Source organism: Euprymna scolopes, chromosome 9 (genome assembly GCF_053919585.1).
Source record: "Euprymna scolopes isolate OS-2025 chromosome 9, ASM5391958v1, whole genome shotgun sequence".
NCBI classification, from domain to species: domain Eukaryota; kingdom Metazoa; phylum Mollusca; class Cephalopoda; order Sepiida; family Sepiolidae; genus Euprymna; species Euprymna scolopes.
Window position 1 is genome coordinate 136,411,013 of NC_136490.1, and position 17,763 is coordinate 136,428,775.

General features: G+C 31.0%; 1 protein-coding gene across 1 annotated transcript in view; it reads right to left on the reverse strand.

Moving 5' to 3' along the window:
- Positions 1-3,950: 3,950 nt before the first annotated feature.
- The window catches only part of LOC145284863 (osteoclast-stimulating factor 1-like), a 53,385-nt gene continuing 39,572 nt past the window's right edge, over positions 3,951-17,763 (reverse strand). The window contains exons 5-8 of the mRNA XM_080133866.1: positions 13,027-13,146; positions 9,977-10,055; positions 7,172-7,261; positions 3,951-4,843 (exon numbers count right to left, since the gene is read on the reverse strand). Coding sequence (XP_079989992.1) covers positions 4,785-4,843; positions 7,172-7,261; positions 9,977-10,055; positions 13,027-13,146 — 348 coding nt within the window. The 3' untranslated portion in view covers positions 3,951-4,784. The remainder of the gene's footprint in view (positions 4,844-7,171; positions 7,262-9,976; positions 10,056-13,026; positions 13,147-17,763) is intronic.

Sequence of the window (17,763 nt, forward strand, 5' to 3'; positions counted from 1 at the left end):
TAGTTTTGGAGATTTGATAAAGTGTCTTACTTAAGGGGGCAGTTCATCAGGAATTTGTTTATATTGGACTTGAAGACATCCAGTTTGTAGTCAGGTGGGAAACAGGCAACCGGAACAGAGTTCCACAGGCGTGCACTTCTAAGAAAGAAGCTTTGTTCATGGAATCTACGTTTTGATTTTGGCACAGATAAGGAGGGGGGAAACTTTTTGACAGTGGTTTCAGCTAGACGGGTGTTTATCGTGAAAGATTGGCAAGGGGGGGGGCAGAGATTGGAGTTCAGACGAGCACCTGCCATGGTAGTAATGATAAAACAAAGACAGGCTCGCAACGTCTCTCCTGTGGGAGAGAGGTTGCAGGGAAGAGAAAAGGGCATCACCCACTAGGCCACGAAGTCTATTTTGTACTCTGTCAAGGCAGGATAGGCTGCTTTTAGCAGCTCCTGCCCAGATGTGGCAGCAGTACTCCATCCTTGGATGTACTTGGCTTTTATATAGATAGAGAATTGCATCAGGGGTGAGACATCTTCTAGAGCGGTAGAAGGATCCTACCATTTTTCCAGCGACCTTGGCAACTGACTTGATGTACGTGTTCTATTTCAGATCAGGAGTAAAGATCAAGCCTAGAAGCTTATCAAAACATGGAGCTTCCCCTAGACGAGAGCCACCCATAAAAGTGATATATTATTTATAATTTATGGTTTATGGTTTCCGTATTGTGTTAAATTCTATACTAGGTCTGCTTAGTAATTGATCATTACCCAACATATCGAGACACACGTAATGAAATATACACGCAACAGACAAAATCATCCTCCTGCTATATTACAATACATCGACTGAAATGTGCAAATAACACTCAAAATGAGAACAGTAGTCCAAAGAAATCCAAATAATATGAATAATCAATCTTCATTTGAAAATTTAAGTGTAATGAAAAACTTGGTTGATGACAGTTAAAGATGACCTGGAACCCAACAACAATCATTGACTTTAAATCGTCTGGCATAGTCAGCCTTTGTGAGGGATGCAGCAGCGAGAATGGATCGTACCAACTCAAGCCATTTTAGGTGAACACTATTTCAAGTACAAGTAGTATGGTTCCCTTTGTAAATACATCAAATAATGATTGACTTTTTTTTGTAGATCAAAAGTGTTATATTGAATTTCAAGTAAAACAAAGGTGACAAGAAACCTCTGGTCTTATTTGAAGCCAGTCATTTGTTATCAGAGGTTTCTTGTCACCTGATGATATCTTTTAAGACTGAAACAGTAAATTTATTGTAACGACTTATGGTAATTTTGTTTACCTAAATTGAAGAAAAATATATATATATATATATATATATATATATATATATATATATATTGGAAAGTCATTCCGTAATATTAAGTGCTTGAAATTTTTTACTGAAATATAATTCTTACAAGAAATGAATATAATAAGTTTTACAAGGTTTTATTTAGAATTCATTATGGGTGGATTTGACACTAGCTTTTCAAAATGCCTGGGAACTGCATCAAATGATTTTACAAGGAACTTTATTTTTTTTATCTATTTTTGTTTTTACTCATAAGTTAACACTTTTCAAGACTAAAAACTCATTTGAAAATCAGGGTTTACAAGATGGATAAATTGACAGATGAATAAGAAAAGAGCACCTCGCAACTCTCACCACCATCCCTATTGATTTCTTCTAAGAATTATATTTCAGTAACATATTCCAAGTATAGATGGTTACTTTCCAATCACTCCATATAAACTAGTCATGTGCATACATTTATATATTTATATGCTTAATCCTAAATTTCATTTACATATTTATTAATTAATAATTATTACGTGCATAAAAGTAAGTCTTACTTTTATGCACGTATTAATTAATGATATGTAAATGAAATAAAAAAGTAAATACGTCCTAAAAATGTGGGCGCAGAAAAATGTAAACAAAGTTCAAATAACTCTTTTCTTATAATAAAAATGATCAGGGAGTGAAAAAAAAAAAAAAAAAAAAAAAATTAAAAAAAAAAAAAAAAAAAAATTAATTGCTAATAAAAAAAAAATAAATTCAACAATCTTATATATATATATTGTTGTATAAATTGGTTTCCTAGATGTAAATTCAATGAAACCCGCGTGATTATTACAGAGTGCTCAATGCAGGACAGAGCGGGTATATAGTCTGTTTATTATACAAATATTATTGGTTACACATGTGCATACATGTTTTGTTGGAGTCCCTATTTACAGAGACCCATCTCATCAGACCAAAGAATAAAACATTGAAATGAGAATCACAGTTCAATTCGTTTTGTATATAAAAAAAAAATATCCGGGTGTGGATTATACTTTGAAAGTAATCTCCCCTCTCACCCCTACTTTCTTATTTACCATAACTCCCTCAAAAAACCTCTATTGTCCACATTCATAGACTATACACGCCCCCCCCCTCTATACTTTCAAAGTATAATCCACACCCGGATATTTTTTTTATATACAAAACAAATTGAAATGTGATTCTCATTTCAATAAGTTCCCTTCTTTGGTCTGACAAGGTGGGTCTCTTTAAATAGGGACTCCACCGAAACATGTATGCACATATGTAACCAATAATGTTTATATAATAAACAGACTATCAAAATCCGATCCCGCATTTTGCTAATATATATAAAAATATATATATATATATATATCAAAATCCGATCCCGCATTTTGCTAATTCCTGCCCTCTGATAAGAAGGAGAGTATTTCTTCGAAACTCCGCGGATTAAGGACTATCCACTTATCTTGTGCTTCCTTTTTAAAATTAAATATGTTTTTAACTCTTTTTCAAGATGTTTTTTTAACATGTTTTATTAATCATTTGTTCATATTATAAGCTCTATTTCCTTTTTGGTTTTATTGAGCTTTTACATCTGGTTGAGATTACTTTACTTGTAAATATTAACTCTTTAATATTTATAATATATTTTAAGTTTACCATTTTGATTACCTTGGTAAACTTATTGTAATTTTATATATATATATATATATATATATATATATATATATATATATTTATATATATTGAGTAAGAAAGATGATTGATAATGTATAATATTGGGTGTTTTTTTTTTTAAAGACACCAAAAATAAATGAATGAATGCATCAGCGATGATACATACGACTTTTAGGAGACGAATCATTAAAAGATATATCTGCCTCACTTAAAAAATGCTAGGTTTATTTTTGGTGTCTTAAAAAAAAAAAACACCCAATATGTTTGCTGATGAGGAGACTTTGTTTAAAAAAACTATATCATAAAATTATTGTCCAAGACTCACTGTCTATCACAATAAAAACATCGTTTCCGAAACGACTGTACAATTTATTGATTTTGTTTGTTCTTTCTTATGAAACAGATTTTTAATTTTAATTATAAATTATCAATCATCTTAGTCAATATTAAAATAGCTCTAGGACCTATCCAGCTTATTATGTATCTACATTACAATGAGCACTGTTTTCTTTTATTTTAATTGTATTAATGAATTTGCTAATACATTAAAATATACTCTGCTCTTTAGACTCTTGTTCTAATCCCATATATATATATATATATATGCATGTCCAGAGATTACGGTTTTAAAAATAATAAAAAAATAAATAAGTATTATTTATCTACGTCCAAATAAATATAGACAATTTTCTAAGTAAAACAATCTTCAAGGCGAAGGCGATACTTAACCTCATCTAAAAAAAAAAAAAACATTAACAAAATATATATATCTATATAATATTTTGAAAATTTTGGAATACAGCTGATAGACATAAGAGTGGTAATGCAAGTTGAATTTAGTTTAATGCAAAGAAGGGGCGAAAGCCCTTTGTGAAAATTCAGGTACTTCCAATTTTATTATGAAATTTTAAAAAGGGATATTAGGCATTAATTAATAAAACTTCCTCAAATTACAGTTTCTTACAAAAGATTTTATAATATCAACATAATTTCCTGTTTGAAAATTGAAATATTCAATTGATACAAACAAAATTATTCGACATTAACAATATTTTTGGTGTACGATCATTTCTAAGACAAATAGTTTTTTTTTAAATTTCATCATATTTTGCTTTTTAACTAATTTTAAATATGAGTAAATCTTTTGTGGTTTTATCAGCAATGTATAAATAGAATTTCAGTGCAGGTCTAGAGTTCAATCTAATTAAAAATAAAATACAGAAAAATCTTTATGATGTATGTATCTGTCATGGAATAAAAATGTCTTATTCAAAAAAACCTGTAAATTAATCAAGAAAATCACATTTTGTGAGGAAGCCAGAGGTTGTGTTTTGATCCACCATGTATAATAAATAAAAGATAACTCAATTTGAACTACTGAAATCAGAATCAGCCTTGTAATGACTATGATTTACTATAAAAATTGCAAAAAAAAAAATTATTTTCTATAAATAAAAATTTAAAAAAAGAAATGGACTTGATCAATTTGTGATTTTTGGAATATGACATTTTCGTTCCATGATGGGTAGCTCGTATATCAAAGATTTTTCTTTTCAATTTAGGTTAAACTGACTTGTACCAGAATTTTTTATGTTGTCTCCTTTGGATTCATGCTTAAGAGATTCTCAAAGTTTAAAAATAATATATGATTATTATATAAAAGAAAAATGTTAAAAATTGCCCTTCATTTGAGTTATTGGTTTACACACACACACACACACACACACACACGCGCAGACACGAACTGCAATCTAGACATTCATTTCCAAAAAGGCATTAACAGTTTCTTTAATCTGAATCTGATTCTTCTGAATCATTCAAATAATCATCTGCATCTTGACAATTATCTGAAAAGACATAAAACAAAGAGAAAAAATATAATTATTCAATTCATATTTTATGCATTTATATATTATACATTTATGCTTATTTATTTCACAGTTATACTTATTTCATTTCATACATTTATGCTTATATCATAAAATTATACTTATTTCATACATTTATGCCTATTTACTTCATACATTTATGCTTATTTCATACATTTATACTTTTTTACTTCATACATTTATACTTATTTCATACATTTATACTTTATATTTCCCTACATATTTATTTCATATACTTATACTTATTTTATAAACATTTCATATATATATATATATATATATATATATATTTCATAAATAACATTTTATATTTAACGTATATATCATACATATATATTTCATATATATGTATGATATATATGTTATATAATTTGTTTCATACATTTATATTTACTTATGTCATATATTTATGCTTAAAATACATTAACTAATGAGAAGTGCATCCTGATGGAATTTAAAAAAAAAAATCAATACTAATTTAATTTAAAAAAAAGCAGTAAATGCAGTTTTATTACCGGGATACCGTTATTAGTAGCTTCAATAGACAAGAATTTTGTGTTTTAAAAACTCATCAGTGTGTCGTTTACTTTAATTTTTTAAAAATAAATATTTTTATACTCACAGACATTGTAAACAGTCAGAGAGTAATCAACAACAGGGAGAAAGAATGTTGCATATTCGCTAAATTTAATTTCTTGTTAATTCCCTAAAGAGGGGTCAACTTTAATTTTTTTAAATGGGCTTTATAACTATTTTTTTTTATAAATAACTTTTATACATTTAGACACTAATGTTTCATGCTAATGCAATCATCAAAATAGGAAATGATAATTACTGTTGGTTGGGAGATTTCAACAAAGTCACTTTATATGGGTATCCTCAATAGGATACTGTAATTGAGGATATCCGGATTTCATGAAAAATAATTTAGTTTAGTCGTTTTGTTTTACAGCATGTCAACCCTTTCCGGGTTATTTAATGCCGAATACAGTTATTTTGAAAACAGTTTTTATGCTTCAAGTTCTTTATATCTTCAAATATTTATTTGTAGAGTTTGGTTTGGTTGTTTTATGGCATATCAACCCTTTTCAGGTTATTTAATGCCGAATCCAGTTATTTCAGAAATAGTATTCATGTTGCATCCAGTTATTTTGAAGAAGGTTTTGTATCTTCAAGCTTTTTGTATCTTCAATCACTAGTTTGTAGTGTTTGGTTTGGTTGTTTTATAGTGGATTTTATCGTTTTTGTTCCCTGTCCTGCAAAACATGAATGAGTTTTGCAATGGGAGAGGGAAAAGGGTTACAGTATTAATGTTTGGTACATTTTAAGTTAGGAAACCAGTCAGGCAGTGGGGGAGATAGAGAAAGGGGGAAAAGATGGGTTGTTTTTGTTTTTGGTTTTGTAGAACATAATTAAGTTTTGCAAAAGGGAGCAGACAAACGAAAAGCATCAATGTTAGATGCATTTCGTCTCTTGAAGCCAATATCTTCAGACAGCCTAATCTGGTAGCATCAGCATGAAGAATAAAATCTAGCTAATCAAAACTGAAAGATTCATCAGTCTATCTTTGGTATTGAAGATTTTGAAAACCCATCTTTGGAATCTTTGATACCAAAAGGAGGCTGACGAATATTTCTGTGGTGACTAGTCAGATTTTATTTTTCATGAATTCCGGGTATTCTCAATAAGACATTATAATGTATACTATTTAAGTAAAACAATATATATATGATGACACTGGCTTTCAAAGAAATCACAGCTGAAACATGTATGCACATATGTAACCAATAATGTTTGTATAAATAAAAATAAATTCAATAATACTATATATTAGTTATGACACTAGAAAAATGTGAGCATGAAAAATAATATGGTTAAGCTTAAACATGGAAAAGTAAAGGACAAGATATTCTAGTAAAAATATAATAAATTTATAACTTAAAATATTGCAGTATTAAGAATTGATTATATAATGTTATAAACTGATTTATTTCACGACAGTATTGATCAAAAACCTTGGATTAACTTGCCATTTTGGTAGTAACATTCCATGACGGACATATTACATTTTTCTTTTCTTAACACGATATGTACTCAGAAATAAATACCAATTTGGAATCCTCATAATTGGTGCATATTATCACTCTCTCTCTCACTCACACCATCCTTCCATCCCAATAAAAATATAATAATCAAACATACAAAGATAAGAAACTCAGGAAAGAGAAAAATTATTAGTTCATAAAACCTTTTTTTTTGTAAATAATTTAAAAATTTTATTTTTACCTGAAGTTTGTAAAAGAACTAAGATATCCGAGTTAGTTGTCAGATCACTAGGTAACTTGCCATCTTTATTTTTCACATCCGTGGTGGCCCCTACAAACGAGAGTCAAACAACAAAAACAACTCATGAGTTGGAAATAAAAAAAGCAAATGGACAAAGATTAACGTTCGGAATTTATTTTAGCTTTTTCTTTGGACTCCTGCTAAAAACTGCCTGCACTTCACCTTAGTTCTTATATCAACTTTCTGTAGATGAACTCGTACTCTTTTCTTGGGTTGAGCATTGTGGTAACCTACTATTAGCGATAATGCAAAGCTCTTTGTAAATAAATAAGTAAATAGAGCACTCTCTCGTAGTTTACAATGAAACAGTTTGTGGATTACTATATATATCTTTGTCTTACATAGAATAATAAAAATCTTTTGATTTGAAATTCAAACATTTCACGTCATAAATTTTTAAATTTGTTGAATAACTAAAATTTGATTTATTTGCTCTATCTTGTATATCGAGCAATTTTTATTTAGGTAGGATAGTACTTATAGAATATTACTGCCAGTAATATCTTGTAAGACTTATAATCACAGGTTTCTATACCAGTTGATTGTTAGATAATTTTATTCTGAAGTGTGTGTGTGTGTGTGTATATATATATATATATATATATACTAGCTTTCTCTCCCCAATGTTGCCCAGTAGTATATTTATTTGCACCGTGTTTTGCTTTTCTACTTTTATTAAAATACTAGTGGGGGTACCTGGCGTTGCCCAGGTGGAGAGAGGTGGTATACTAAGGCTATTGAGCCCCCCCCCCAACAACTTTTCTTTAATCAAAATAGCAGTAAGTGCCTGCACAAGCGAAAAAAAAAAAAAAAAAAAAAAATTAGGCGCAGTAAGCAGGCAGCCCGAACCTGTAATGCAAAAGAGGAAAAGTGAAAAAAGTTAATGTGATAGCCGTTTCACCAACAGCAACTTTATGACATCATGGGCCTTCGAAATAACAAAATATTGTATGTATATATATAAAAAGTCATTATTGATACAAGTTTGGTTAAATACGTACATCGAGAAGGCAAAAATGCAAGGAGTTCATCAGAGCACATTCCATTAAAATACATGTAAAAAAAATGTTACCTTGCTCGTGAACCAACACGTTGTATGGCTCAGTCGCAAAGTAGACAAAGAATAAAAAAAAACTTCAACTAGCTTTTTCTTTGTAATACTTCAGCTTTTGTCCTTGGTCAATGGAGGAGAAATCTTTCATGTCCGAGACAATTTTTATTTTTGTTCCTTCCCAAGGTACCTCTTTTTTGGGGAGCTGGATTTCCCCTCATTAAAAACCGACCTTGTGTCTAACTCTGCCCTCATGGGGAGGAAATTAGATAGGAACAACATTTATTTTCTCATTGTTATGTTACCGCTATGACGTCCCTCGCGTGATCCTCTTCTCGAACATCAATCCATGTCTCTCACATGATCTCATCTCTAACACAATCTCCTTTTTAAAAGTCTTTATTTTTCCCTATTGGTGATGTCTCTCACATGAATTTGCATACATGTGTCCATGCCATGTTATAAACAAGCATAGGGATGTAAGCAACGTTGGACTTGGTCAGTACTAATGTAATGTTATGACTCTTTAGGCTGTGATCATAGCGTAGTATCTGTTAACTGTGGCAAGCGGGGTCAATGGTCAAAACATTATTATTATTGTTATTGTATCCTTATTAATTGATTTGAGTGACGGATGGTCGCTGGATCAGTTATTACGATTAGAAGAATAAACAATTTAATTGGGGAAGAAATGATTGACGTGTGAATCGCAAAAGGAATGTGAAAATAGAAAATAGATGTAAACATTATTTTGGGGTTTTGAATAAACAAATAACTAGCTGTGGATATTAGGTTGGTCTGAGACACGTAATTAGGTGACGTAAAAGAACACGTGATGTAGTTAGTTTTGGAGAGATTCAGAGAGTTGAGTTTTGACCACCAAAGTGGACAGATGGTCTAGACAGGGGTGGACAGACAGCTAGGGAGCGAGCTGTAAGAATAGAACATGTAGATGAACTGCAGATCCTGTGAAAACCATTTGAGACAACTGTAATAAATTTATATTATAAAAATATAAAGAGTTGTTTTATGGTTTCACAAATAAGAACAGATGTCTCAATTGGATGGTGCTGATCGTTTCATGGTTCGTCACGGAGCAGCAGAAAGATACAGAAGAACTCTTCAAGAAAAAAGGTATGTAGCATATATTATTCTTCTTACATATGAACTGTAAAAATATCCCATGTGATAAGTCTGACACAACATGACTCAGTTTACACGTCAATATCATGTCCTCCTGGCTAAACAACATACATAGGATTTATACGTTTATTATCTGTCTGTTAAAAGAACAATATCTTACATCCACTAGATAACACATGACGCGTTTTAATATATCATCTCTTCAAATATAAATCAATATACAACACTAAATGGATGACCATTTGGGACTTCTAGGTGTTGCATGTTCTCTCCGCTTGTCTCAGCATCATTTCCAGTCATCCTGGACTTTTCCTTGTCACTGGACTCAAACAGTGACAATTCAGGAGAGGTGTGGTTGGAGATTGCGCAATTCTTGTCTCACAATTTCATGTGCAGCTGCCCGTACAGGGGGTATCCTTTGTCTTTCAAGACTGAATGGAGGCATCGAAGGGATGTGTCGATGTAAGAAAGGAAAGTATAAAAAACAAAAAACAAAAAAAAACCTCTCAGACAACACTAGATATGTACAGCCAATGATTATTAAGACCAACCTTTTTCAATTAGCATCTTCACTGCTTCTACGTGACCCTTCCATGAAGCTGAATGTAAAGGAGTATCACCAAGCCGGTTCTGAAAATTTGAATAAAATTTTAAAAATTAGTTATTCTTAAATATTTTAGTTTTTATCTGACCGACATTTCAAGACAATGCGTGGTAGAATGTTTTGATGTCATCTGTCCCAATAAAACAGAGACAGCAGACAATGGGAAGCAGAGAGTGGTAACTACAGGCAGGACAAGCGACAGATTTTTCTTAACTGCTAAGCAGCCACACCCCCACCACATGCCTTCACTGATGTCATGCTGAAATCGAAAAGGTTGTCATTGAACAAACAAAATATTTTATAACCCAGCTGTGTGTGTTTTATTTCGCTGCCAAGTGTATATATCGAGACATTATAAAAATGAAATTATACAGATCGAAAACATATTGGATGACCGACCGCAGCAAATATATAATAGGTTTTATTTTTCCAAGTTTTATAAATGTGCACATTCCACTACCAAATCTTTGTTCAATTCAAAAATCTTTAACAAAGTTTCAGTTTAGTTTCTTAGTTCTTATTGAGAATTCCTCCCAACTAAAAAAAAAAAAAAAATAAAGAAAAATCTGTATGATGTATGTACAATTAACAAAACAAAAATATCACATTCCAAAAATCACGCAGATTGATCAAGTAGTTTTATTTTTTTTATAAAGAAAATCATTTTTAAGCAATTAATGAGAATTTGTAAACATAACATAAATCTCACAGGTTTTAATACTTATTGAGTTATCTCCCTTTATTTGTTGAGATATTTTTCGAAATGGTGGGCAAGACAGTCACTTCTCGAATACTCATAAAATTTGATTTTCTTATTTAAAAATTAAACTACTGATCAACTTACATCGATTTTTGGAATATATTTTCATTTTTGTCACAATTATGTACAGAATACAGATTTTTCTTTATTTTTGTTTTTTAATGTAGGGATAATTCTGGACAAGAACCGGTTTCTGTTTTACCGCTTATCTTGGGCTTCACACTTACCAATCTTAATCTTCCAGATTTTTATCTGCGGGTTTATTTCGAAAGATGCTTGTCAAAAGAATCCCCAGACTATTCCTGAACTGAAGTGGGTTATCACAGTCAAAATCAGGAGGGTATCAAAGTTATTGACAATTTTGTACATCATATCTATTGAACAGCGATAAAACAAAGGCTGTTCAACACTCATGACAAACTTGGATTAGTCAAATTCAGAAATTAAATTTGTTTGTACTAAATTACAGAAAGGATTGTAAATTTTATGATACTTGTGCAGAATTTGAACCAGACGTAACTAACCGTCTGCTCAGCTTTGCTCGGAACATGTCATGCGCTTGGTTTTGACTGTAATCTGACATAAGATGCCAATCAGCCAATCAAGGAGCAGACAATCTTTGGGGAAAATATTGAAAGAAAAAGAAAGAAAAAAAATCAATAAATTAAGTTAACAACACACCCTCAAACAGCTGTTCCTAACAACTTTATACAAGATGAATATCGCCACCTTGATTCAACAGTTGTAGACACCGAAAGATATTTCATATTGTCAAACAAAACGATTAATCACTGCAAAGAAAAATTGAGTGTCCTGTGGCGAGAGGTGCATTATTGTCAAAAGAGGATCCGTTAAAGATGGATGTGGTTGGAGGTGAACCAAGACGCAAAGCCAGCGATTGATGACGATAAGGACTGGCATGTTTTTCCAGCATGCCAAACTGAAAATCTTGACAGTGCTAAAATTTGTGGGTCTATGAGATGGCAAGTCAGAAGAATCTCATGAAAGCATGTAGGTTGGGGTTTGGGCATACCACTGCGGACTGGAAGAACTTCCTATGCGACATAGGCTGGGATTATTTCCTAAGATATACCCGGTATATTGGTGGCCTGAGGCATAATGTCAAAATTGAAGAGTTGCTATTTAACCGTCGCAAACACATCGGCCGACTCCTCAAACTGCTTTGGGCGTTCTGTGGCTATGACCCCATAGAGAAGGAGGGTTTCCTCATCATGATCCCAAATAGGAATGCTGAAATCCTCCTTCTTATTCTACAAGAGTATATTCTGCTGGGGACCATGGTCATGGTCATGCCATACTGCTGGAAAGCTTATGAGATTGGGAGGAGAAGGGTTTCACTACTTAACAGTAAATCACAGTCTTCACTTTGTTGACCCTGACATCAAGGCAACCATGAATCACGTGGACTAACAGAATAAAAAAAGAATGTGGGACCAGCCGGGAGCTTCTCCAGTTATCTTTTCGAGTTTATGTGGAGAGAGAAATTTGGTCATAATCCTTTTGTCTCCATTTTAAACCATATATTGGAAAGCTACCTGGTTGGCAAAGTTTCTGCCACATCTGCTGTCTATTCTCATCCCACTTTGATATCATCTGATGCGACCATAGAAAAATGGAATATCTTGGCTGTCTTAATTTAATTCAGTTAAAAAAAAAAAAAAAAAAAAAAAAAAAATGGTTGCCCAGCCCCACCGACGGGAAAAAAAATATTCATGAAAAGAAAAAAAACCAAAAAAAAGTTTACTTTACATTAGTTACAAAAATAATGAAAAAATGCAAAAATTTTTTTTAAAAAAGCATAAAAAAGCGTTTTTTTTTTGTTTTTAACTTTTGTTCAAAAAAAAATGAAAAATACAAAAAAATTGGTTTTCTTATTAATTTTGTTCAATTTTGTTTGACAAAAAAAAAAAAAAAAAATGGTTGGGAAAAAAATACAACTTACTAATTTTTTTAAGTGAAAAAAATAAGTAACAACAAAAAAACAAAATGCAAATCGTTACAGTAGATGGTTTCTTTTTCATTTTTGTTATATTTTTTTCTGGTGATTTTATAATATTTAAATGTTTTCTTCAGTATTTTCCTTCAGTAGTGTTGTTATGCTTTGTTACATCTGATTCAAATTCTGCACAAGTACCGTATTTTATTAACAATTCCTTAGGTGACATTTTATTGGGGAGGGGGAGAGTCATCCTAAACAAAGAAAAAGAAAAAGTTACCTGGACATTGATTTCAATATTATTAACAGCAAGTAGAGCTTCAAGGCATTGTATGTGTCCTGCATGGGATGCCCAGTGGACAGGGGTGCTGCCAGATTTATCCAGGGCATTTACGGACACCTAGATAAAATGAGGAAAGAAAAAGAAAGCAATAAATATCTATATACCTATAAAGTTGAGTTTTTTTTCTCACTTTGATATTAGAAAGTCCACTTTTTCCATTTAAAAATTAAAACAAACTTCTTAACATACTCAGTCATGGATATGCGGCGACTTGATAAAGATTAACTAATTTGCATATTCCTTTGAAATTAATTCCGTTAATTATTCATTTTTATAGTTTCTTATTAGACGATTGGTTTCATTTAACTATTATGCTTTATTCTTTTTATGCTTAGTTTCTACATTGGGCATAATTGTGTAGAATTTATGATGAAAACGTTCTAGCATAATGGACATGTTATATATATATATATATATATATATATATATATATATATTTGGTCTACAGACTTGAAACTTGATGTATAGGGTATTTGGATCTCAGGAACACTTTTGATTTGGTTTCTAGCCTGTAAAAATAGTCAAAATTGAAAAACAAAAACAAAAAAAACAGTTGACCTTGGCAGAAGTAAATCGACTATCTTCTAAACATGCGTACATATACAGTTTTAGCTTGAAGTTGCTAAATTTTTAGCATTTTTATCCATCAGACAGTAACAAAGGCTGAAGCACTAAATAATGACTATGGCTAGTGCTGAATGTTTTGGTTTCAAGTCCAGCTAATGGCACCAAAGTCATTTTTTTGTAAAAAAACTTTTGAAATCATTACTATATATATTAAGTACAATATAATATTAAATAGAGAATTTGCTCTATAATAATAAATATGAAATCTACATAAATTAAAATATCATATTTAAATATATTTTACGACCGGACAATGTCAGGTGGCCTGCTAGTATATATTATTTTTAAAATATAATTATCCACTACGACTCATCAGAGTGGCTGAATCTAGCAAGATTCGAAATCTCACTAGATTCAGCCACGTCATAGACGACGAAACACGTGTCAGTGGATAATTATATTTAAAAAATAATATATATACCGCTCCCCATGTGGGGGTACCAAATTGGTTAAAGGGAAAATTATTCCCAATTCACATTTAGGTTAAAATATACTTTCATAAATAAATGAATTCATTCAAAACGTATCGCAAGAACAAAAACAAATAACATCTACATACATATATATATATATATATATATATATATATATTGATTTTGTTGTTGTTCCTTCTTATGAAACGGATTTTTAATTTAATTAAAATTTGATTTTTAAATTTTAAATTATCAATCACATTACTTAATATTGAATTAGCTCTAGGACATTTAACTATCAAGCTTATTATATATCTAAATTACAACGAGCACTTTCTATTTCCTGTATTTTAATTAAACTAGTAATTTCACTGTTACATTAAAATGCACTCAGCTCTTTAGACTATTGTTCTAATCTTCTTTAAATATATATATATATATATATATATATATATATATATATAGCAAAGGGAGAAAAATGTGGTTTTTGTGTCTTTATGTAATTAAATAATAAATATATATAATTAAATAATTATTTAATTACTTACAGACACTAATGTATGTTTCATGCATACACAATCAGCAGTGTAGGAGTGACAATTCCTGCTGGTCATGAGATTTGAACCCAGCAACAAAGCCACCTTTTGCTCCATTTATTATATATATATATATATATATATATATATATATATAAGAATAAGTTCAAAAATGTTTTTATCTACCAGTTGTATATTACTGTCGAAACAGCTTACTGTTATTTAAATTAATAAATTGAAACAATCTTTATATACTAGAGACGAACGATCTAAGAACATCATTGGAATGGTTAATTTGTGTATCGATTTTTAAAGAGTTTATAATAAATTAATTATTGATGTTATTAATTTCTAATTTTATTGTACTATTTTCTCTACATATGTGCAATAGTTTCAACATTATTATTAAAATGATTTGCATAAAAAAAAATTGATAAATCAAGGAAAACTATTTTTAACATCACTCACATATAATGCTATGATTTTAGCAAAAAAGGCCAAAGGACCACAACAAAAATAATCTATAAAAACAAATATTTTTAAAAATATACATTAATTTAATATAAATCAACTAGAGAAGAAATTTATCAGCAAAAAGTGCATAAAAAACTGCTTTTTAGTTAATTCATTCCAGTATTTTGCACATTATTTAAATGACTTTTCAAGGGATTCAACGACATTGAAAATAATGGATTTATACATAACTTGGAGTTTACTTTCAAGCCTGGAATATGCTTAAAAAAGAAAAAAAAAAAATGTGAAGCTTGCATGGTCCTCCGTGAGTGCACAGTGAACGAGGCATAAAAAAAATGACTAAGTTCAGCACCCACCCCATTTAGCCCCAAAAATCCCCAGAGGACGTCAAATCCTAGTGCAGTTTTAGTTCTTAACATATGTAAATTTAAGTTTTACACTATGCAAAAAAAAAACAAATGATTAAGTCCATCATTTACCCCCCCCTCCCACATTTAGCTCCAAAAGTCCTCAAGGCCTTAACATATTTAAATTCAAGTTCAGCACCAGGCAAAACCGCTAAATAGACATACCACAGAAAATTTTGGACAAATATGATAAAATAGTCCCAAAAATGGAGTGTTTTTATTAGCACTAAAAGAGCCCTTGAGACACACTCAAGAGTTATCGCAAAGTATAAACAAAGAAAATTATATAGTTAGTTACAAATTTTCAGAAAGTTGTATAAAAATCCAAGGCATCAATTTTTTTTAATAAGCACAACAATGTCAATTTTAGCCATTTTAACCTGAAAGGCACACCTAGGGGAACAACCGGAGTTTTCCCAGAAAATCCATTGTTACTTTTTTCCTTGTATCATGTTTACTGTTTGTGCAAAATTTTCAAAAATTCCAAGGCTTAGTTATTGAGAAAAGTGCGGATGTATGAACGGACAAGGGTGAATTTACAGGTCCACCCTCCTTTTGTCAGGGGACCAAAAAACGCAATTTATTCCAGAATATACCAGTATTCATTGAATTTTACAACTGTTCCTGTATCCTCATTATTTCAACTGGGAGTATCCTTTTTACACTTTTCAATTTTAATTTTCAATTTATGTGCTAATAAGCAAAACTTACAATTAAGTATATCTATTTTGCTCATAGCATTTCCTCTGATGAGATGAGCCATTCATTGAAAATCCATGGATTAAGGAGAAAGCTTTAATTATTTGTACTCCTTTGTTAAACAATAAATTTCGTTGTAATTCTACACGATTTATCTCAGAATTTATATCATTGCTCTATTTCACATATTGAGCTTTTTTTATCTGGTTGGAATTGTCTTATAAATATTAATATTCATGTTTACAGTTTTATACAATCTGTAATTCTATGGCATTTCAGTATTTCACTCCAATAGATATCTCACTGCTGATGCAATTCTCTACCTGTATAAGAGCCAAGGATGGACTATTGCTGCCACATCTGAGCAGAAGCTGCTAGAAGCATCCTATCCTGCCTTGACAGAGTTCAAAATAGACTTCATAGCCTAGTAAGGGGATGCCCTTTTCTTTTCCCTGCAAGCTCTTTCCCACCTTTCCCACAGAAGAGACGTTGCGAGCCCATCTCTGCTTTATCGTTATTTTCATGGTAAGTGCTCATCTGAGCTCTAATCTATGGCCCCCACCTCGCCAAACTTTCATGAAAAACACTTGTCTAGATGAAAACACTATCAATAATTTCCCCCACTGCTGTGCCTAAAACTAAACGTAGATTCCATGAACAAAGATTCTTTCTTAGAACTGCATGCCTGTGGAACTCTCTTCCATTTTCCTGTTTTCCAGCTGACTACAATATGATCGTCTTCAAGTCCAATGCAAACAAGTTCTTGATGAGTCATCCCCTTAAGTAATCCAATTTACCAAATTTCCATTAACGATTACTACGATATTGTCCCATTGACTACTGTACACTTATTAATCCTTATCCTCGAGTGGCCTCCATTTTTTCAAAGTCGGTGTTGTGTAAAATGCTTTGAAAATGAAAGATTTCTCAGCATTTTTCTACACGATTTTTAAAATTAAATGCTCAATTTTCTGTTCAAGATAGGAATCTACTTTTTGGTATCTGTTCTTATCACATCAAATCCCAACTATCATCATCAGTGTCATGTTGATTTTCTGAAAAAAGTTGCAAATCAACCTGCCCTATGTTGTTGGCTCAAAATTTACCAAACTAAAGTTTCAAAGAATATTTAGTATCAACAATAAAGAAAAAAAAAGCAAACAACAAAAAAAAAAAAAACGGAAATTTTATGTTAGCAGCTGAAAGAGACAGATTTAGCACGACACTGCTTCTGATACCAATAAAAAACCCAGTCTTTTTCAAATAGTTTAAAATATAGTTTGGTCTTTTTTAATAGGGAAAAAATATTTGGAGACTAAGTCAATTTGAAAATATGCTTTTTGTTTACGATTGGAAAGAGGTGAGGTTTGAATGACGTCAGATATGATGCCACACTAAACCCATTACTAGGCTGTTCAAATTCTTTAAAAACTTTAAAGGATGTTTCTTTTATCACCTTTTTTGCTGCTAAAAAAATAAAAAAAATTGGCAATATGGGCTTACATTAGTTGAATAGAC